Genomic DNA, 21,504 nt, shown 5'->3' with positions numbered 1-21,504 from the left:
AATTTGTATAAAAAGTGCCATAAATAAAGTGAGATTGGTTGATATGAGGCTGACTTCCTGTGTTCAGTGGGTGGCGCACTGATAGTGCTCGGGCCATAAAACAACAAAGAAGAAGAAGGAGGAGGAGGTGGCCCTTTTTTTATACGTCACACAGAATATGCTGCGTCACGGAGGTACACCGGAAGTAGCATCCTGGTGTTGTTCGTGCTGCAGCCATGAAGACGACAGGGGGAAACTGCTCTGGACAGTCAGAAATAACGATGGAGGATGTACAAAACCTTGTTAAGAAGAAAGATGAAATAGAAGAGCAGATTAAAGCGTATTACGACGTTTTGGAAGACGTAAGTTTGGCAGATAATCAGTTAGTTAGACATACATCCAGCTTCAAGCTAACCCAATGAGTGGGGGACATTAGCTAAACACGCCTGTCTGTTTTTACTTTGTTTTCAGCAAGGTGTCGGAGTTGAAGAGCCTTTGATTGACGAAGAGGGCTTCCCAAGATCAGATGTTAACTTATACCAGATCAGGACGGCGAGACACAACATCTCATGTAAGCAGCGTGTTGTTTGTTGTTGTTGTTGTTGTTTGGCTAACTTCGTCTGTGAGCCACTGACGTGAAGCAACACAACTTCTAGTAACACACCTGTTAACTCAATGTGTAAGTTAGTTATGGTAATTCAGATAGTGTGTCTAAATGTAATTATCAGTAGTGATTAAATTCGAGCTAATATTGAAGCCAAATTGCCTTCATTGACTTAACAAGCGCAGAACGTATAAACTCTGTTGCAGCTAGTTTGCCTTCTGCAATCTACCAATAAATACGAAGAAGAAGAAGTGGCAGTAGTAGTGCAGCCCGTTGTGCTCATGACATAATAAAATGTGCATGTGGGCAGAAATACACAGTGTAGACTAGAGGGTCAAACATGTCAGTGTTGGTGTGGATGGCTTTTGTTTATTTATTTGTTTGTCTTCAGAGGAAGACATCATGATTGTAATATGTATTTATAATCACAACAAATCTTTTCAGAGCTCTGGAATATGAAGTCATCCATCTTTGCTCTCAGGTGTCTGTAAAGCACAGGTTATGATCTCCTTTTTAAATGATCAGTTATCTTATCGGTGTCAGCCATGAGACACAGGTGATTATCCGTTATCAGTATTGGCTGAAAGAAATCCCTATCGTGCATCCCTAATAAGCATGTCAATTTATTGCTGACAGTTTTCATTTTCATCTGCTGATTTTCTTGATTGTTCTGTTTGTTTATTGAATCTGTAAAATGTAGTTCCCATTGAAACAACCCCCTGAACCCAAGCCGACTCCAGACATTTGTTTAATTTGCTTAAAACCATTCATTGATTATCATAATAGTTACTGATTGATATTGTGTTGATCGACAAATCAACAGCTCTACATTTTAAGTATTTTCGTAATAATCTGTTGTTGTTTTAACAGTAATGATTTGATCCTTTCTGTCAGGCCTGCAGAACGATCACAAGGCCATCATGGTGGAGATAGAAGAAGCCCTGCACAAGCTGCACGCTCGAGAGAAAGCGAAGCGGGAACAGGATGAGACTGAAGCCCAGGAGGAGGCGATGGAGCAGCAGGTCACTCTTCCTCCCCCATTTGCACGAGTGGATGCTGTGACACAAGGCTCACCTGCCTGTGGCGCTGTAAGTAATGTGAACTATACTTTTGTGCCTGGCTGGAGATTTCAATTAATGATCACTATTCTTTGAAGTTAAGATGTAAAAAGTAGCTGTTTTTGTTCCTGTGATGGTAGTCATTGGATGTTTCTTTCCAAAGGGGCTCAGAGTCGGCGACGAAGTTATTGAGTTTGGTTCTGTGAACACGGGGAACTTTCAGAACCTCCAGAATATTGCCTCTGTGGTACAACACAGTGAAGGGGTAAGATACAAATGTATTGTATGGCTGCTTTTTTGGTTCAGCAGTAAAACTAATTTAAGTGTTATCATTCTGCACCATAATTATGTTGTGGTCATTGTTTGATTGTGATGCAGTTTGATCCATCAATAGGTCTAAATCAACGCTGGAAAGATATTCATACTCAAAGTCAAATGATCAGAACGTTTGGTGGCATTAGAAAAAAAGTCTACTTGTACTCACAGCTTGTTCTTAATTCCAAAACGAAGGGTACACTCTGTTGAATGCAGGAAATATCTGGTGTGTTAACAGCAACGTAACATCCTTTTACAGAAACCATTGCGTGTCACAGTCATCCGGGATGGCCAGAAAGCTCAGATGAGCCTGACTCCGCAGCGATGGTCGGGCAGAGGTCTGCTGGGGTGAGTACCACTCACACAGATCCATGGATTTGGATTGTAATAGATTTACATGAACAAAGCTGCTAAAGAGGTTTCATTGAGCAGAGCAGTTGTGTTGGTCTTAGTGCATGTTTTTAAATTAAAAATACTCTTTATACACCCTGAGATGTATGATTCATGATTTGAATCGCTGTTTGTTGGTATTGGCAGGTATAAAGTTGTCCATATGAGTCACCACCCTGTCTTTGTTCTCTGTTTCAGATGCAACATTGTTCCACTTCATCGATGATCACCATGACTTTGTGCAGAATTTAAAAAGTGAAATCCACTTATGATACCCCTGGATGGATTTAAATGGACTTTTTACACACTGCAGACACTTCCTCTTCGACTTCTCCATTAGAGAATCATGCTGAGTTTGCTGAATGATATCTAAATAACATTACTACCTTAAAGTACTCTGATTAGAATCCTACATGTTCAAACAATTGACGGATTAAATTAAGAGTTGAGGATTCTTCCTCACTGGAACAAAGATTCATGTAGCAAATGGCATTGCAGTTGTTTTATTGATCTATATCTAGTGTGCAAGTAGTAATGTTAGTGTGAGACTACCACTAATAAAAAAAATAAAGGATTAACCAAGGGTATCCATTACCAAAGTAAACCTGGAGGAGCTTTGAGATATCTTCTACTAATCTGAAATGATGAACAGACACTGAAAAGCAAAAACTTGAGACTTTGAAAAATAATTGATTTCCTTTACTGCCATTATTAATAAAATACTTTTTTCAACTCTTTGGAATGGAAACTTGTTAAGGTGATGAATCATTACAGAAATGTTTATTCCACATGTAATTAAAGATTTTATTTTGAGTGAACCTTCTTTCTTCACTTGTTTGAAAGATGCACATTGTTCTCGTTAAGGCAATTATTTCCAGCTCTATACCTCAAGATTGTTCAGCAAAAAAAAAGTGGAAATCTGAACAACTAAGTCTACATAATAATGAAAAAGGCTGTGACAAACATTTTTATTAAAAAAAAACATGTTTTTTCCAAAAGCAGTTGCTACATTTGCACGTAGGCTGAGTGGATTAACATTTCCCAACACAATGAAATGCTAAAAGTTGTTGCGTGCCAATTGTTTCTATTAATATGAACAGACAAATCTCAGTGGAATTAAGACTTGTGAACAAATGATATATACATAGAACACATTTTTGAATGCCTGTTGTATATGTTAAATATTTGCATCTATACTTAATATCCAACATGTGTCAGGAAGCAGTTGTTTTTACAAAGAGGATATATTTGAGAGGATCAGAGTTGAGGTGAATGATAAACTTTTGAGATGAGACTCTTTGGAATTATCAAGTCTTATTTTGAGAAATGCTGAGTCATTATGGTCATGTGGTCTGACTGCCTCCAAGACATTAACAGGATATCAATGATGTTTGTTACAAATCTATACCAAACAAAATGGTATAATTGAATATCAAATAGGAAACTAACAAAATATACCACATTAGTACAAAAATCATGTAGACTGCTTGAGTTTCTTCTTTTTGGGCTTGACCATCTGTGGCAGCTGGATTTTGAAGGCAGTCCTGAAAAAAAACATTTTAGATTATTGACAGTGTTGAATGAAGGTGAAATCACATAACAGAATTATTATTTATTAGCTTCAAGATATCATTTAATTAAAAAAACAGAAAAAAAACACTCACTCGCAGGTTGTACAGATGGGACTGAAGTTGCAGAATACTAAAAAAGAAGACAAGAGGAAGCATTAACATGGAAACACTGTAACTGCAGCTTATGCCAGAAATATGAAACCTGCTGCCGCGCATTTCAACTGGGAATCAAAACTTACTTGACAGACAAACTGAGCACACGTAACCGATCTCGATGAGATTACGGTGGCAGAAACATGCAGCTCTGTAGTCCACGTGTGCCGGCGGTGGCAGCACCAGCTGTGAACGCTGCTCAGAGTCTGGCAGGAACACCCACTGTTCAGAAAACATCATCATCAACACAAAGCAGGTCCTTCTACAGAAAAATGAGACTCTGACAGAAGTGCACACTCACCAGAAGGTATTGTGCCAGGGCAATTTTCTGTGGTATCTTGAGGTACAATCCTCCTGTTATATCGCAGGCCTGCAAAATATATAAAGTTAAAGCAAAACGGGGTCTATATATAAATACAGTGTATAGTTTATGTTACAACAGCACAATTTAGTCAAAGTATTACAAAACCAAACTCTGGCTATACCTTTAAATACAATATCCGAATATCTGAATCCCTATATTGAAAACCGAATACCAACCCAACGAATGATTATCCTAACTGTCCAATATTCGACGTCTGCCCGACCGTCAGTATTCTTACAAATCCAGAAATATTTACCTGCTGAAGAAGACCTGAGTCAGAGTCCAACACACAGGCATCTATCAGGATGTTCTGTTTTAAAATACAAAACAAATCAAGTTTTTCATTTAATAAAGATACAAGTTACAGGACGTCAACAGAACAGAAAGCCTGGTGGGATCAATGTTTTTACCTGCTTCTGGGCTGCAAAAATGACATTCATGAAGTTCATGTACTGGCGGGCACAGTCCTCGGCTGCTTTTACCACCTATCAAGTCATTTAAAGAAGATTTGTCAAGGAAAATAAAACAACAGAACTCGTGAAAAAATGTAGACCATTTAGTGCTTACCAATATTCTTGATTTTATCTCCTGTCCAACTGAAAAAAGAAAAGGCAACATTAATAAGTATCGATAAGAAACACCGTGCCAGTTAGAGAGCATTATTAAGCTTGATAATAAAAACGTTTGCCTACCTTCCACCTCTTTGGAGACCCTGTGAATATCTGAATATCAAAAGATTAAGAAATACACAGTGTCAATCATACAGGAAAGAAAATGATATCGTTCTATTAGACTTGGACTAGTTACACCTGTACTTTACAGACTGTAGATAAAAATAAAAGTGGAAACACATGAAAATAAAGATTTGTGCTCAGCTTCTTTTATACGTCTGCATGTCACAGATGAAAACAGCAAACAGCTTGATTGAAAGGATACAGCAGAGAGCTTTGGCGAGGGATCCAGCCAACAGAGTCTCAGTTGAATTTCCCCTCACTTCAGCTGCAATCACATAGAGACACAAAGTACATTTTAGTGAGTCACCAACACTGTGGAACACTTTCAAAAACACGAAAATAAAGCTGTAAATACATTAATGCAAAGACACTAACCACTTTTTTGCCCTTAGTATGTTAAAAAAGCCTGGCTACTTAAATCTTATGTATATATTTGTAATGCAAGTTCATTTTACTCACATAGAAACAGATTCGTACTTACTTTTCGTCATAACATTCCTGATCTCTTCGGCGATAAGGTTATTGGCAACTGACAGGAGTTCATATTTTCCATCCCCGCTGGAGGACGCATCTTCTCCACCGTTGTCCCCACCTCTCCAGTTCTTGTTGGGATACAGGAAGTGACTGAAATAAAATAAGCAGGAAAAATGTGCGCTTTTATACAGTAACAGGAGCAAAACATATTACAGTCACCCAGACAAGGGTTCACCCTCAATCCTGGAAACTGTTATTAAAGTATGAGCATAAACACCACCATGTAAAAATACAAGTAAAGGTCCTGCATTTAAACCTCTCTTCTTTTTTTTTTTCAAAGAATTTTTTTGGTCTTTATGACTTTGTTTTTAAAGGACGGCTCAGAGGCGTGACAGGACGACGACATGCAGCAAAGGGCCACACGTCGGACTCGAACCCTGCAGGGCCACTGCAGCGAGGACAGGACGTCAGAGGTATTTGCAGCAAATTGTACTTTAGCTGCAAATACTTATATACTTTTGCTGCTTTTCCTGAACGAAGGCCAGTGTGGGTGACATATGACATTACATGACATTTTTAGATTGTTATTACTGTTGCATTCAGTGGTAGGTAGCGTTTAAATTAGTTTCATTAACTATTTCAAATACTGTCCGGTAGTAGACCAGCGACACATGACCGAGGAAACCAGCTAAAGAGGGAATCACTCTCTGATAGAACTACCAGCTCTAAATAAACCGTTTTTTGAGGGGTTCACGAGCCAAAAACAAGCCGAAGTGAAAAAGTAAAATTAAAAGTTGCTCAGGAAGTAACTATGAAACACAGCGGTGGAAAAATGTAGTAAGTAAAATACAGAATGTTTCCATCTGAGCTGCAGCTGAACTGAAGTATAAAATATGTATCTAAGTTTAACTCTTCAGAGAACGTGCTAAGTAACTTTTTTCACATGGTTCCATATAGTTACCTGTCTTGACAGTGACTAGCGATGACAGCCAGCTTGTTTGTCCTGGTCATGGCCATGTGGGAGTTCCCCAACACCATGACTGCATCCAGACACTTTGACAGGGTGAGCTGTGCAGATACAAGAACACGGATGAGTTTCACAGCCTAAGCAACATTTAAAATTACCACAATCTGAAAAAAATAATCATTTACAAGTCAGAGTAATATCCAATATACTTATAATACTACCTCTGGCTCACGCTGCGCTTGCTGTCCCCACCATATCGGATTCACATCCACGACGATGACCAGCAGGTTGATTTCATCCTCTGCAGAAAATGAGGAAATACATTAAAAAACGTTCAGAGTACAAAATAAGACGTGCAAACCGCGAAATACATGACCTGAATTATCTGTATCAGTCACTGTAACCAAGACATACCTGAAGCCATCACTGCAAAATATTAGTTTGAAACAGAGACCAGAAAGTGAGAAAGCCTCTTTGTTATTGTTCTGGAGCTTTATCTTCTGTTAGCGTCCATGTTTGATCTGAAACGTCATAAGATAGCCACAAAAAAAATAAAATTTTAAATCTGGATATTCCTTCAATGTATGGTTTAGCAGAAACTGGGCAATTTGTGAAAATACAGACAGTTTCGCTGCAAATATTACCACAATATCTGTGCGTCCACCATATTGAGACGTCTCTGACGTCATCAGGATGCGACCCGGTATACTTTTCGCCCACGCGGCGCGCTGTTGCCACCTAGCGTCTGCTTTACTGTAGCGTGACTTCGATTGATTATAGTATTGATTTGTTCTGCACATAAACAAAAACCTGAAAGTAGCATTTGAGAGTTGTAGTTGGTTAATGTTGTGCTAATTCTGACTGTTATACAGTATGCAGTACTGTTCAATCAAAAAAATGCTGAATATTTAACACACTCTTTTAGTTGAAACATCTAAATCATCAAAGTTATTTGTATACACAGCTGTCCAATAAATGTAATGGGGAAAAATGCTACAATACGTCCCTCTGAAATACAGGGGTGCACAAGTATTAAGTAACAGGCAGGTCTGCTGTACTTCATAATAATACTTCACTAAGAAACACGAGTGGAATATTTAGTTACAGTTAAAGCTTCGACAATCCTTCTGCATAAACTTTGCAGATAAATGCAACAAAATCTGATCAGTTATTTATTTCCGTAGAGGATCTTCAACTTCATTTGTCCCTGAGGGGCAACTGGATTTGCAGCAAGGCATTAAAAACAGGACACAGATAAACAAATAAAATATAACATTTAGAAAAAGGCACTGGAATCTTGTGCTTTAATTTTGCATTGTTTCTTGACTTGTGTTGAATTATGTTCAGAAGAATTTAGCTGTGTATAAATTGACAAATGACACAAAAGACACATAATAATAATCTGCACATCGTTAACAGTGGGGCCAAAATAAACATTATATTTAACATTAAGGAATTATAAACCGTAATATTATGTTGCAGTGCCAGTTCTGCAAAATCAGGTGCTAAATACAGTACATCATATACATCGTACCTGCAGGACTGCTGAGCCCAGTGTCTGCAGGAGTGCCCTGTTTCTGTCTCCATCAGACCAAGAGAAATATTACTATTTGCTTATTTTAAGTGCATGCTAAGCAAATAAAAACCCAATATTTCTCTGGATGTCAGACTGAAGCAGATAAAAATACACTGCAACGACACACATCCTGCAGCTACGGGTTAAATGTCATTAATTTTAACCTTGATTGTCTCTGAGAAATCTTTCAGGCTTTCTGGGTCTTACACGTATCAACAGTTTTTTGATGATAATAATAATTATTGTGACAGACAGATCCCGAAGACTTTAATATGCTTTCCAATGAAAGACAACAAAACATCCCAAATAGTCCCAAACAACTGTAAGAAGTCCTTGAGCTAGTTCTTGGGCTTGGGTTTTGGCTGGGCCTTGAGTAAGACAGTCCTGTATCTCTCAGTTTGGTAGACATCTGAATCAACAGCCTCGCTGGAGTCGTTCAGTGTTACGTATACATCCCCGTTGACCTCGGTGACCTTGTGAATCCTCTGTTTGACACCTTTGGAGCGCCAGTATGTTCTCAGGGGTTTGGCTGTAGGGTCGTCCACAGCTTGGTAAAGCCCTTCCCCCTCTGCGAGTGTGATCTTGTACTTGTGCCATGGACACACGATACACATCTGTCCATTAAACTCCTGATGTTGACGCAGCATGAAGGCGGTTAGAGAGACCAGATAGTAGCGGCGTTAATGGCAGTCTTACAATAAACCCACAGGAAAGCTTGAACAAGGGCTTTGCAATTAACAGGCTATAAAAGAAGTGGCTATGAGCATTATAAATATGCATTAATATTTCATGACAATATTCAAAGATAACAGAGTGCAATTACCTCGATGTCTCCGTTCTGTAGTGCACCGCCTGAATCTGTTAGTGGAAAAACAAGCGTCGTTACAGACAGAAAGTGTTTCTAAATCAGTGTTTCAAACATGAGATGAGCATAGAAAGTAAAACATCCACACACGAAGAGCTTACGGTAGCAGCGCATGTCCATTGCATGAAGCCGCCCCTGGTGGTGCAGGACCAGTACATCTCTGCATCCATTCACAAGCTTGGTCACTCGCCCGGCCTTGACAATGTCCTCCTTCTTCCCGATGAAATGGGAGGCAGGGGGAGGAGAGGAGCAGGAGGGAGGGGGAGAAGAGGGAGAAGAGGATGTCTGAGAAGTCTCCTCCTCAGACGACATGTTGATCACTTCTTACAGCCGGACTCCTGATAGGAATAAGAATATGTTGATTTTAGTTTCAAGCACATGAGAAATAACAAAATAGGTACGCAATAATTAATTTTGTTCCCACACAGATCTATTAGAGTCTGACCGATATATTGGTAGGCTGATATTATTGGTATATATTGGCTTATCATAGATACTGAGATGGACCTAAATGTTGCATGTTGGGTATGAAAACTTATTAAATGTAATTATCACAATACAGTCCAATATCCAACCGAAAACTAACTTCACCTGAGTGTCAATTGACAGGGCTCAGACCTGATAGTCTACAGTAAAGTGCTTCAGTGAGTCAGAGAGAATATGAACATGACTGATGCTGCTGCAACGTGTTCCAGATGTTTTGAACATCTTAATTTTCATAATTATTTGAAGGAACAGATGAAAAGCTGCATGGATATACATATTAAAAAAACACAGGACATAGTTCCTCTTTGATTGAGCTTCTAGATGTTTATAACTTATTAGGTCAACCCACCTTATGTGTCGTCAGTTCACACCTCTGACACTGAACGTCACCTTTAAATTGTGCAGATTGTTGCCATGGCAGCCTTCCTCACAGATGGTCCGGCACCTGCTCGCCGATGATGCTACTTCGGGTCCATGTGGGCGGAACGTGTCGTTTTATCTCACGGAAAATAACACGCACGAATGTTCTGGTGCTTTATCTGTGTCACGCAGGCCGGCTGTATTTATCTGGACTCGTCATCAAACTATAAAACGAAAGATAATCCTCGTTAGCGTTTCAAGAGAACCGAAGACGCGGCAGGTTTGAGGAAGTGCCAATGTTGTGTGTTACATTAAATGTCGTCCCCGAGGAAACACGGGCGGAGGAACGACATTGCACGGCTTCTTTGACCTTTGTGGTTCTAAAATTGTTTCACATTATGTCTTAACATTTATAAACTTGATTACAAATATAGGTTGTGCCAAGAAGACCTAATGATCGCATGCCAGTATTATTATGTTGTGGTATATAATATACAGTATATTATATAAAGGAAAGGATTATGGCAGAGACTTTGTGAGGGTAAAATAACCATAATAAAATTAATAGAAATACCACAAGTTTAAATACGAAAATAAAAGAAAAACACACATTTCATAATTTAAATTAGATCTTGATATTTTCACATCATCTTTTTATTTATTTACTTCGAAAATGTCACATCATCTTTTTGTTTCATCTGTTTTCTTTTTATTTGTTTTCTTTTTATTTTCCTGAGTTTTCATTGTTTATTTTTATTTTCCTCGAATTCTACATTGTGCCGCATAAGGAGGGGTAAGCATAATTACCACTTTATAATTATATTTCATTACAGAATAGAGCATAAGTTGATTATGTTATCTGTAACCATGTTCTCTGCAATATATTAGCTGTAGCTTTTGTAATAACACTGATAATAATGTGTTTTATTATTATGAATCCCAGGAAATACATCTATCAATGGTCCATTTCTCAGCTCTGCTTGTGGCGCTTGTGGGGCAAATGTTTCAGTGGTTTAGTCTGAGGAGGCTTTTTGTCTTAGCAGGTTTGTCGGTGGGCATTAAGCCCCCTGAGGGATTATCTGTCTCTATCATGCTGAACTGAGCGTAATTTGACCGGCTGTCTTTCTGTGTTTACGTTTGATAACCTTTCTAATAATTTCTGCGCCCCTGCGGATGTGTCTGCTGTTCCAGGAGCTGTTCCTCTCACCCACAGCGGGGAAACAAAGCGCCCTCCCCCTGAAACCGTTTTCGTCGTTATGGAGACCCACTGTGTGTACGGAAATAGTGATACTACTCAAGCGAGCAAGTTTGTGAAAAATTAATGCATTTTGTCAGTTCAGTTTGTTCCTTCAAAAAACAAAAAAAACAAAACGTCGTGTTCCCTCATCTCGTCTTTCTGGAGTGAGGTAAGTTTCTGTTTATTCTTTCCTTCTGGAGAAAACTTCACAGCCTGACAGTTACAAACCATCACATAGATCTCATGGACAGGTGTCACTTTACCTGTCCTCTATGCTCACGGGTCAGAGAGGGAAGTTATGAGTGAGAACATTTACTCAAGCATTGTACTTAAGTGAAGTCTTGATACACACTTTCATACATTTTCTGCTACTTTATACTTCCACTCTACTACATTTGGAGTCAAATATTGCACTTTTTCTCAGCTACATTTATTGAATAACTTTACTCGCTTTGCAGATAAAATGTTGCATCAGAGCCAAAGTTTCACATTATAAATTAATTGATTTTATTGACAATCTGATTAAAATCCTGATCCTGATAATCAGAAAAATGTTGAATATCAGACCTGAAAATCCGCCAGACTGTGTGAGAGAGAGAGTACACAGTATATTCACCCATGTTTTATAAACTTTCACTTTTGATACTCAAGTATATTTATTGGCAGAATATTGCTGTTGATACTTAATTTAATGGAATATCAGATACGTTAAGACTTTTATATATCTTTACTTTTTCTAAAGCATGACTTTTGGGTACTTTTTGCAGTATTGTTTGTGAATAAATTGGCCATATGTATCATTTAAACTGCACTCTTTGCAGAATTAACACTAGTTGACACTTGAAACCAAACGTGTGTGTACTGTACACACTGTAGCTCGGCCTTAGGGAAAATATGGAACTCCAGGAGTGCGACAAATTTGAAGCAGTGTACAGTTTCATAAACACAGTAATGAACAGCGCTCTCAGCACCTTGTGCATGCATATGAGGATGGTGTCATTCGAGTGCCACACAGCAGGACTATAGCAGCTGTCAGCCAATCTACTGTAGAAGTCAAGGAAGCAACAGTTGCATGCCTGTGTCTGCTATATTTATCATATTTGCTATGTTACAGAAATGTGTGACATGACTGCACCGTGCTGCCCCGGCTCCATCCTGACCAAGTGTCACATTTCAGCATCATACAGAGTCCTGTGCTCTTGCTTGCCACCATAACAGTGCAGTGTGGTAGTAAAGACACAGAGACCGAGCAGACCATCAGTGTCCGACAGCAATCACTGAGGGAGAGCAAAAGTGAGACACGCTGTCTTGTAAAAAGCAGTGCGCAATTCAAGTGTGTAGTTGTTCTCAGTTGTTTTCTGAATAAGTTTAGCCTCTTGTCATAGAATTGCTCTCGTTTTACAATAAGTTCTCGTAGGTTTTGCATTGTGTGATGGAGAGACTAAAGCGCCATGTTTGCCACTTGCAGGGTAGGTGGAGTGAAGTAAAAGAAAAAGAGAGGGCCAAGGAGGAAATGACGCTTTGCTTGTATGAGTGTCTGAAAGCGGCTGGGCTGCAGCGTCACTATGCCAGGTAAGCTCACCCACTCACATCACATCCAAACTCACATTTGCCCTTTCCTGCCCTCCTCTGACCATCTGTCTCCTGTCTCCCGTTCTTCAGGTTTACCTCAGTGGGTGTTCATCGTGCAGCCCACCTTTCCGGGCTGACCATGGAGGACTATCCCATCTTGGGAATACGCTCTATGGAGGACAGGACTCGACTCTTTAATCTGGTCCAAATGCTCAAAACCATCGACCTCGAGAGCCTTGAATATGAAGATCATGATGATTATAAAAGGGATGGTGCTGCTGAGGGCTATGTTGTGGTGGATAGTAGCATTACTAATGATGTTTGTGGAGATCCTGATGAAGACGTTAGTGATAATGAGGATGAGAAGGATGCTGCTCTGAATGCAGCCTGTGTTCGCAGACGACTTGATTTCAGTTGTGAACCCATCGATCCTCATCAGAAGCTGTTTTCTCATCCAGTAAGATATGAAAGTTATAACAGACATAGTGAGCCAGGCCAAGGAAAAGGATCAGCCATACCTGTGCAGCATCACAATGGTGATACGGTGGTATGTGGCTGCAAAGAGAGCAACAACCACAAGCTGGAGGTCTTTGGTCATCAATCCAATCATCACATAGGAGCAAACGCCAAACAAGACATCATGGAGGAACTTTCCATTAACAACTCTCACGCCAGATTTTCAACAAGGTTTGCCTTATCCCGCAGACCAAAGCCCAGGCCTGCAACAGCGGCATCGAGGAAGTTTAGCGACCAACCAGTTGGGCGCAAAGATACAAAAGAAGTGTCAAGGAAGGAAATGAGTACTAACATCGCTTCTGAACACACGGCCAAGGCAACACCTGTTTATGAATCAAAGACAGCAGCTGGCTACAACTACGGACTACCACTGAGTTCCCCGCTTGCCCCAAACAAAAAGTGAGTGCTGGTGGTTTTTTTATTTTCTTCACTGCTTCCTCCATTAATTGATATCTTTGTGAAGACAGCTACGGTATGTTAAATACATTTATTGAACATCGCAGACGTTCAGAAAGTAATATAATGTACCCAGATAGCTTCAACACTTACATCAAGCGATGGTTTCCTATGCATGCACAACCTTTGTGATTGTGTCTCTTCAAAATCATGAAGTTTGCATATGATTTTGATGTGTTTTTTGTTTGTTTTTTGTGTGTGTTTGTGTGTGTGCGTGTTGCAGGCAGCCTGGGGCCCAGCGGATCAGTGTGTGTGTGAGGAAGAGACCTCTGACATGCACAGAGCGCCGGGCAGGAGAGGCGGATGTTGTGACAGCTCTGAGTGGGGAGTGTGTGATCGTTCATGAAAGCAAAGAGGCTGTGGATCTCACAGAGTACATACTACAGGTAGATATAATGTCCACAGAGGGGACATTGACGACCTTGTCAGATCAATGTGCTGATATTCCTGTTTGTTTTGTTTATTTAACGCATTGCCCCGATACTCTTTTGTCCCTGCAGCACAGGTTCTACTTCGACCAGGTTTTTGGGGAGGAAAGCTCCAATGAGGAAGTGTATAGAAGAACAGCATATCCTCTGGTGCAGCACATGCTCAATGGGTAGGATAGCACTGTGGTATGGATGTGTGTATAATGTCACTGTTGCATATTTTCCATCGGAGTCCAAATGAATTCGCTCTGAGGCTTGAAGTACTTGAAGTACACACTTGTAGGCGTTTAAGCTCTGTGTTTCTGTGAATCAGTGCTTCCTAACTCTCGGTGTTGTTGTCTTTGTGTCCATAGAGGCAAGGCGACCTGCTTTGCATACGGCCAGACAGGTGCTGGGAAGACTCACACCATGTTGGGATCATCTCCTGGGAGACCGGGGTTGTATGCACTGGCTGTCCGGGACATTTTTGCTCACCTCTCAACCACACACACGCGCTCACCCTTGCTGGTGTATGTCAGTTTCTTTGAAATCTACTGTGGTCAGCTGTACGACCTGTTGGACCACAGGAAAAGGTGTGTTTGCACCAGTGTTTTGTTGTGTTAGAAGAGGCTAGGAATGTTTGAGGTGGAGCTTCCTCTAGATGAACAATAAAACGTTGATCAGATAGCAGTTTATCATAATTATATGAATAATACATTTTGCAGGCACTTGGTTTAAAATGTGAAAATACTCGTCATTAAATGATCAATTGCATTTTTGTGTGGGATGGGAATTGGATTTTCTAATTACAACTTGTTTCCTAAATGCCCTGTCATTGTCAAAGTGAACCAGGACACTCCAGGATACATCTTGATTTTCTTAAATCTCATTTTAACATATATATTTTTCTTTATTCTTTCATTAGGTTGTTTGCCAGGGAAGATGGACAGAAGGTGGTTCACATTGCTGGGCTGCGTGATGTCAGAGTGGACTCAGTCAGCTCACTGCTGGAGGTTTGCCCATTTCTTATTAAAACTGACTCATGTCCATACTGTGCTGTCCAGAGCTGGTGTTCTGATTAGCACCCCATCTGTTAGAATATTTTATAAAAAGACTTGGATGCCAAAATGACCTTGTACCCTGAGAATTAAACCTTGTCTATAATCTCAAAGTAAAAGTATTTTTTTGTTGTTACAAGAAAAACTCAATACTACTTTCATTTGCAAGTTCTATTATTAAGTGGAGTGCAGCAGTAAATAAATACATAATTAGTCAAATATCAACTTTTTAGCACCTTACATCCTCACAGATGCACCAGCAGATTGGTGAAGGCCTTAAAAAATTGAAATATGAACCATGAAGGAAATGTTTTGGTTTTCAATGTTTGAGGTAGTGAGCAGTACAATCTTTTTCAACATATCTTGACTTTTCCCCTCTCTAATGTCTCTCCTCCTGAACCCTCTGTTGCTCTTATAAAGGTGATCTCACAGGGTACAGAGGAGCGCACACAGGGGATGAGTGGAGTAAATCCACTCTCCTCTCGTTCCCATGCCTTGCTTCAGATTCAGCTAAGAAGACTAAACCAGCAGATTGCTGGTAGGTGAGTTATAACACAGGTTTTATTTTATTCCGCTATTTTAACAACTTCGTCCTTTCGAGGATTGAAATGCATTGCTTTCATATGTGGAAATAAGCAAGTTATCAGTGCAATTAAATTCTTAGTCAAAGGTCAAAGGTTCGCACCTACTGTGACGCACTAGGGCTGTTATGTCGTGCATCAAGTGAGACAAGTTGTATTGGTTAAATGTGATTTAATGATTTAGCTAAGGAGGGTGTGTGTGTTTGTGTGCCTGTGCCAGCAGAATGTGGTTTGTGGACCTGGCAGGAAGTGAGAGAGCATCAGATACCAAAGAACCTGATAGGCAGAGTCGTATGGAGGGAGCAGAGATCAATCAGAGTCTGCTGGCTGTAAGCTACACACACCAAGCTCACACACACACTCAGAGTTTGTACATAAAGGCAAAGACATTTTTACAGATATGGATATTGTTTGTTTTCTTTTTTTCTCAGCTTAAAGAATGCATCCGGTCTCTTGATCAAGAGCAGTCGCACACACCTTTCAGACAGAGCAAACTTACTCAGGTACAACAACTCTGCAATTTGCTTGCGTGTGTTTGTGATACAAGTGTGCATAAATTTCATGGCGTATTTTTTTATTCCAGTTCAATCAATAAACTCTCCTGTGCTTTGGATTACATTGTTCTTCTTCTAGGTTTTGAAGGACTCATTCGTTGGGGACTCAATGACATGCATGATTGCCAACATTTCACCTGGTCACTTAGCAACTGAACACACACTTAATACACTGAGATACGCAGACCGGTAAGTGTGTGTGTGTGTGTGTGTGTGTGTGTGTGTGTGTGTGTGTGTGTGTGCAATATATGTGAGCTATTAAATATGGGATATTTGTTTCTAGAAAGATTGTTTTTCTTAAAGCCTGAATGGATTTCATAATGACATATATTTTTGATTTTAAAGAAGTGTCAGGGGCTGTAGAGGCAACCATCGGTGGCTATTTGCAATGATGTCACATCTACCTGACTTTTCACAGGGTGAAGGAGTTGAGGGGACAGGGAGGACTAAGAGGAGGAAGAAGAGGCAAGACAATACCGTCTCCAAAACGTAACCTGTCCAACAGCAACAGCAGCAGCGGAGCAAACAGCAGTACTGCCACTCGAGGGAAAAGTCCCCCTAAAAAGCCAAAGTTAGGGAGGCAAAGAGAGGTGTTTGGCCCCTCCACACCTACCTCTAGGGTGGCCACGGGGGGCTCAATTCTCTGCTCCACACCCAAGAACAGCAGATGGGGAGAAGAAACAAGTGCAAAAGGAGGAAAGGAGATTGGCCTCGAACAAATTACACCCATCAGGGGTATGCTGGGAACAGCTGAGAAAGGGGAGAAGAGGGAGAAAGCATGTGGGAGGGTAGGTAGAAGAGAAACATATGGAGGACCTGACAGAGCAGGTCATGCAAATGGTGACCAGAACATCAGGGCAGGGCTGGTCCTGGGACAAGCAGCTGATGAGCAGCTCCACTTGTGGGAGGCACAAAGGGAATCTGTGTTCTACCGCAGAGAAACAGCGAACCAGCCAAGCACTTTGCATGGAGTTAGAGAGGGAGAAAGAAGATCAATAGAACGGAGAATACAAGTGGAAAGCAGTAGAGATACATACAGTGAAGCAGAAAGGCAAAGGGAAAGAGATTTACAAAAGGTTGATGGAAGGGATAAGGACAGAGAGAGGCATTTGAGACAGTATCACCAGCAGCTACAGCAGTTTATGCCCTCATCTGCTTCATCCGCTTTCTCTTCCTCCAACCAGGCGTCTCTCTCTTCCTCTGTCTCTGCATCATCCTGTTCTCCACTCCGACACTCTTCCCACTCTTCAGTTTCTGCCCTTATGTTGGAAGAGGCTTTAGATGTACGCAGAGCAAGGGTGGAGGTTGGGACCGATGACAACAGGGAACAGAAGTTACTTTCCTTCTCCAGCGCAGAGATTTGCTTACAAACTAAGACCTCTCCAAGCTGCAATAAAAATAAGGGTGAGGTGGGTCATGGTGACTTAAGCGAAGTTTGGAGGGTATCTTTGGAGGGAACAGGATCAGGATCAGGATTTGGGCAAGAAAGAGGTGAAAGGGAGAGGAGGAGGTCACTGAAGGCAACAGGTGAAGGAGTGGTCGGAGAAAGAAGGGAGGACTTGAGGCCAGCTGGGGTGGAAGGAGGAGGAGAGAGGAGGTGGGCGTGGGTGGTAACAACAGAGACAGAGCAGACGGGTAGGACAGGTGCAACGGCAGCTGATTTAGAGGCACTACGGTCGTACAACTGTGATTCAGAAGTGGGTGAGGAAGGAAGAGATGCCTCAAATGTCTCAGCCGATGGAGTTTGGAGCACTGAGGGGCGAGAAGGAGCTGATGGCTACAGTTTTGCGTCCACCCACAGCCGCAATGCCAGCAGCAGCCTCTTCAATCACCCCTCTGGTGATTCACCCCATCGAAGAGCTCCAGCAGAACGACCCCTCTCCCCAGCCTGTGAGCACACCAACACCCTCCTGAGCGCTGATAAACTCGGCGATCTCTCCCTTAAGTTAAAACATACCAGATGCACCTCAAACGCCCTGCCTCTACCGTGGCAAAATGCCCAACAGGGAGTTCCGTCAAGCAGCTGTAGACAGACAGGACCATTGTTTGCTGCTAATGCCAATAGAAGAGAGCTTTCCAATGCTCGATCAACTGCACTACCTCTCACCGACCCCACAACAAAGAATGGCTGTAAATTAACGTATGATCCTCTGAATATAATACCTGAAAATCCAGCCCACTCTCAGGTACACGACCATGTGGAGGCCAAAGCCAAAACATCCCTGCCAGCTCAAGGAGGGACTTCTACAGATTCTTTCAGCTATACTATGGACCCCCTCAGCATGTCCTTGCTTCAAGTGGACCAACAGGTTGCCACGGCCTCGTTCCTCCAAGGCGAACAGAACAACCCCCCTCCGCTTGATATTGAAAGGGGGAAAAACAAGGGAAAGGAAGAGGAAGAAGGGTGCCTCACATGTGCGAAGACAGCAGGGAAAGTTGTCCAGGACAAGGACATAGAATTTCACCTGTCTCTTTTGGAGCTGCCTCGTGCAAACTCTCTCTGCCCTCCCACCCCTGACACTGTGACAGCTGCAAATCACTCTGAGCAAAGAAAAGACATGTGTTCTGCCACATACAAACATTGTAGAATAGGTAAGTGTGAGTTCTTTATGTGTGTGTACTAACTATTTCTTAAAAAATTGCTATGTGAATATTTTTTTTTTATGTTTTCCAGGTATGATGAAGCCTCCAATCCCTGAGGTTATGTTGAGCTCTCTCCGGGACCAAGAGCACAATCAGAAACCCCAAACCACACCAGCTACTGACGTCCTGAACAACAAAGACCCTGCAACCCACCCTAAATCCTCTTCATGTGCTTCTGTGGAACGTCCTCTCATGCAGTCCATCTCTTCCCCGGTCCAGCACGCACAAAATCTAATGACAAATGGTGCCACCCAAATGCCACCAGAGTATGCACACAAAGTGCACAACAAACTCGCTTTTCCCATTTCAACACCACAGTCACTCCAACCAGATGATCCTACAGAATCAAATGGTGAAAAGAAAACCAGCAATCTGCAAATTAGACCCATCGTTCATCCGTCTACCTTGGAAGACGTGTATCACAGCCAGTATGTACCAGTAATCTCACAATTTTCCTCTCATAACCAACCAAAATGAGTGACACAGTCCCTGTTTATGAGAGATCTCTGCACTATAACAAGACTCGGCCATTATGAGACTCATCTATTACTTTTTTTCTGATCCAATCTATCTTCAGGTGGCATGTTGTCCAGGCCCACTGGGAGCAGCTAGAAGAGATGGAAACTCTATGCCGTAAAGATGGAAGGCTTCTGGGCCAGCAGCCTGATATGGTCAGAATTGTCACATTTGTTTGCTCCTTCCTTTTTGTACGTTTTACTATTCTTATGCACGTTTATCTGTCCTCACTCTGTGTCCCTATTTTAACAGGCATTTGGGGAGTACGTCCACAAGCTGAGGGAGATCATGGAGAGAAAGGCTCGGTGTGTCCACAGCATGATAGCTCAGCTGCAGCCATACCTAAAGACCAAAAATTCTAACCAACCACACAACCAAGGAGAGGATAAAGATGATCAAATTACTTCATTAAACTAAAAAAAATGAACTTTATAAATCACTGATATTTGCATTTTTAAGAGTAGCCTGTACACTGAAGAAATGTCAAAATGTGCTGTTTAGGAGTGTACTAAAGACAGTATATGTTGATATAAGTATGCTTAGATTTTTCTTTAAATGTTAAGTGGCTTTAAGAGTTCAGGAGGCATCGGGCAAATATCACTCGATATGTGTGACATCGAGAGATGTGTTACATTTTATTTCTTTGGGGTAACTCGCCAAGACATGTTTTCCAACAGAAACAAATATATGTGTGTATGTGTTACAATCAGAGGAGGAAAAGTATATCCATTTATATGTGTCTGGATTCAGCAGATTGAAGTGTGTGTGTGTGTGTGTGTGTGTGTGTGTGTGTGTGTGTGTTTTGTTAGTCCTTGGTTCTCATTCCTTCTTCTGATTCAGATGCAAATAATATGCTATGAAATTCATACCTATTTATTTAATTTAACTATATTTTGCTAGATTCTTCTTATGATGGAGATGTTCACCGGTATTTAGAAATGAAGCTTTATTAACAGTAGTACTGTATACTGAGTCTTTTAATTTGAATAATCCAGCAGGGTTGCATTTTTGCAAGACCTGTTTTGGCCCAAACTTGGGAAGTTATCCTTTTTTCCCCCTCAGCTTTGGTCTTTCTATTTTTATTTCTTGGTCTGCTACAAATCAGCACATTATCATTTGGGGACATGACTTTCATATAGGATTGATCTTGGCTTTCACTTTCCCTTATTTTTAACGTGTGCTTTATCTGCAGCACCACACTGTCTACACAAAGACCAGTACCAGCCCGATTCCAGTTTGGCTATGGTCTTGACTAAAACTCTGACTCTGGAATAATGATACACACTGAACCAAAGATAAACAGATTCCCACTTTTGCTCAGTTTGTTCAGTGATTTGTTTACTTGGTTCTAAAAAATGTTTGAATACTTTATTTATTTCTTTTTTTATCTTTATTTATTAGCAAATACTGCACTTTTTTGTGTCTTCTGAAAAAGCATTGTGGTACTTCCTTTTTCATCTGAGTCACTGAAGCCACTTGGTTTTTGTAACATTTTAAGGGGTTTACGATTGAATTAAATTTGCTTGACGATCAGATTATGGTTTATGTGGGTTTTTTTTGGCAGCAAGTAATTTGCTTATTATTTATGTGTGGGGTAGTTTGCATATATGTTGTTTGTTTTCCCAGTCTGCTTGCAAAATCCTTTTCTGAAGAGTAGATGTTTAGTGTCATTGTTTCAGAAACAACGAAACACAGATAGCAGCTCTTTGTTTTTGACAGTATAAATATCAATATAAACATCAATATACAAGTATTAAAAGAGATAAAAATCCTAGCATTTGTACAACAATAGTACAATATATACAACCGTATTTCCCACAGAGAATTGAGGGTGATAGGGTTAACTATCAGAGAAGAAGCCAGTCCAAACACTGCGTTTTTTTAGAGGAGCACCTAGTATTTCGACATCGCCAAAAAAAACTCGCACAACCTGTTGTGGATCGAGAAAAAAGATTTATTTATTTATTTTATATATAAATCAAAGTATAAGCCATCTAATTCACTTCTTGGTCGGACATCAGATATGTGCTGACATCATCTAGATAGGAGAAAATCACTTAATAAAGTC

The 21,504-nt window shown here is 40.7% G+C and overlaps 4 protein-coding genes across 10 annotated transcripts; 2 read left to right on the top strand and 2 right to left on the bottom strand.

Annotated features, from left to right (window-relative positions):
- Positions 1-126: 126 nt before the first annotated feature.
- psmd9 (proteasome 26S subunit, non-ATPase 9) lies at positions 127-3,161 on the top strand. The gene is made up of 6 exons (XM_030417603.1): positions 127-341; positions 451-550; positions 1,478-1,671; positions 1,805-1,906; positions 2,216-2,304; positions 2,545-3,161. The coding sequence occupies exons 1-6, from the start codon at positions 216-218 to the stop codon at positions 2,570-2,572; spliced, it is 639 nt and encodes a 212-aa protein (XP_030273463.1). The 5' UTR covers positions 127-215; the 3' UTR covers positions 2,573-3,161.
- Positions 3,162-3,300: 139 nt separating this feature from the next.
- Positions 3,301-7,329, bottom strand: gtf2h3 (general transcription factor IIH, polypeptide 3). Its single transcript, XM_030417602.1, has 14 exons — positions 7,254-7,329; positions 7,024-7,130; positions 6,831-6,910; positions 6,604-6,710; positions 5,650-5,792; positions 5,371-5,433; positions 5,127-5,156; positions 5,002-5,030; positions 4,845-4,919; positions 4,691-4,744; positions 4,372-4,440; positions 4,157-4,292; positions 4,011-4,047; positions 3,301-3,890 (listed from the first exon to the last, which is right to left on the bottom strand). The coding sequence occupies exons 2-14, from the start codon at positions 7,031-7,033 to the stop codon at positions 3,821-3,823; spliced, it is 903 nt and encodes a 300-aa protein (XP_030273462.1). The 5' UTR covers positions 7,034-7,130; positions 7,254-7,329; the 3' UTR covers positions 3,301-3,820.
- A 550-nt stretch (positions 7,330-7,879) lies between these two features.
- LOC115581194 (Rieske domain-containing protein-like) lies at positions 7,880-10,220 on the bottom strand. 3 transcript variants are annotated; one of them, XM_030416101.1, is made up of 4 exons: positions 9,886-10,220; positions 9,152-9,388; positions 9,009-9,043; positions 7,880-8,814 (listed from the first exon to the last, which is right to left on the bottom strand). In XM_030416101.1, exons 2-4 carry the CDS (start codon positions 9,360-9,362, stop codon positions 8,524-8,526), a joined length of 537 nt encoding a protein of 178 aa, XP_030271961.1. In that variant the 5' UTR covers positions 9,363-9,388; positions 9,886-10,220; the 3' UTR covers positions 7,880-8,523. The 3 variants fall into 3 exon arrangements, with proteins under 3 accessions (XP_030271961.1, XP_030271962.1, XP_030271963.1); XM_030416102.1 differs by having other exon boundaries at positions 9,152-9,391; positions 9,892-10,218; XM_030416103.1 differs by having other exon boundaries at positions 9,927-10,218.
- A 500-nt stretch (positions 10,221-10,720) lies between these two features.
- Positions 10,721-20,935, top strand: LOC115581165 (uncharacterized). Of its 5 annotated transcripts, none has more exons than XM_030416054.1 (15): positions 10,721-11,302; positions 12,602-12,705; positions 12,796-13,620; positions 13,901-14,063; positions 14,178-14,275; positions 14,459-14,677; positions 15,010-15,097; positions 15,563-15,684; positions 15,944-16,052; positions 16,155-16,226; positions 16,357-16,466; positions 16,696-18,869; positions 18,952-19,348; positions 19,498-19,591; positions 19,689-20,935. In XM_030416054.1, the coding sequence occupies exons 2-15, from the start codon at positions 12,647-12,649 to the stop codon at positions 19,851-19,853; spliced, it is 4,695 nt and encodes a 1,564-aa protein (XP_030271914.1). In that variant the 5' UTR covers positions 10,721-11,302; positions 12,602-12,646; the 3' UTR covers positions 19,854-20,935. The 5 variants fall into 5 exon arrangements, with proteins under 5 accessions (XP_030271914.1, XP_030271916.1, XP_030271915.1 ...); XM_030416056.1 differs by lacking the exon at positions 10,721-11,302 and adding an exon at positions 12,299-12,426; XM_030416055.1 differs by lacking the exon at positions 10,721-11,302 and adding an exon at positions 12,299-12,466.
- Positions 20,936-21,504: the final 569 nt, after the last annotated feature.

Source organism: Sparus aurata, chromosome 5 (assembly GCF_900880675.1).
Source record: "Sparus aurata chromosome 5, fSpaAur1.1, whole genome shotgun sequence".
NCBI classification, from domain to species: domain Eukaryota; kingdom Metazoa; phylum Chordata; class Actinopteri; order Spariformes; family Sparidae; genus Sparus; species Sparus aurata.
Note: the sequence above shows the minus strand (reverse complement) of the source record. Positions and strands in the feature narration are given on the sequence as shown.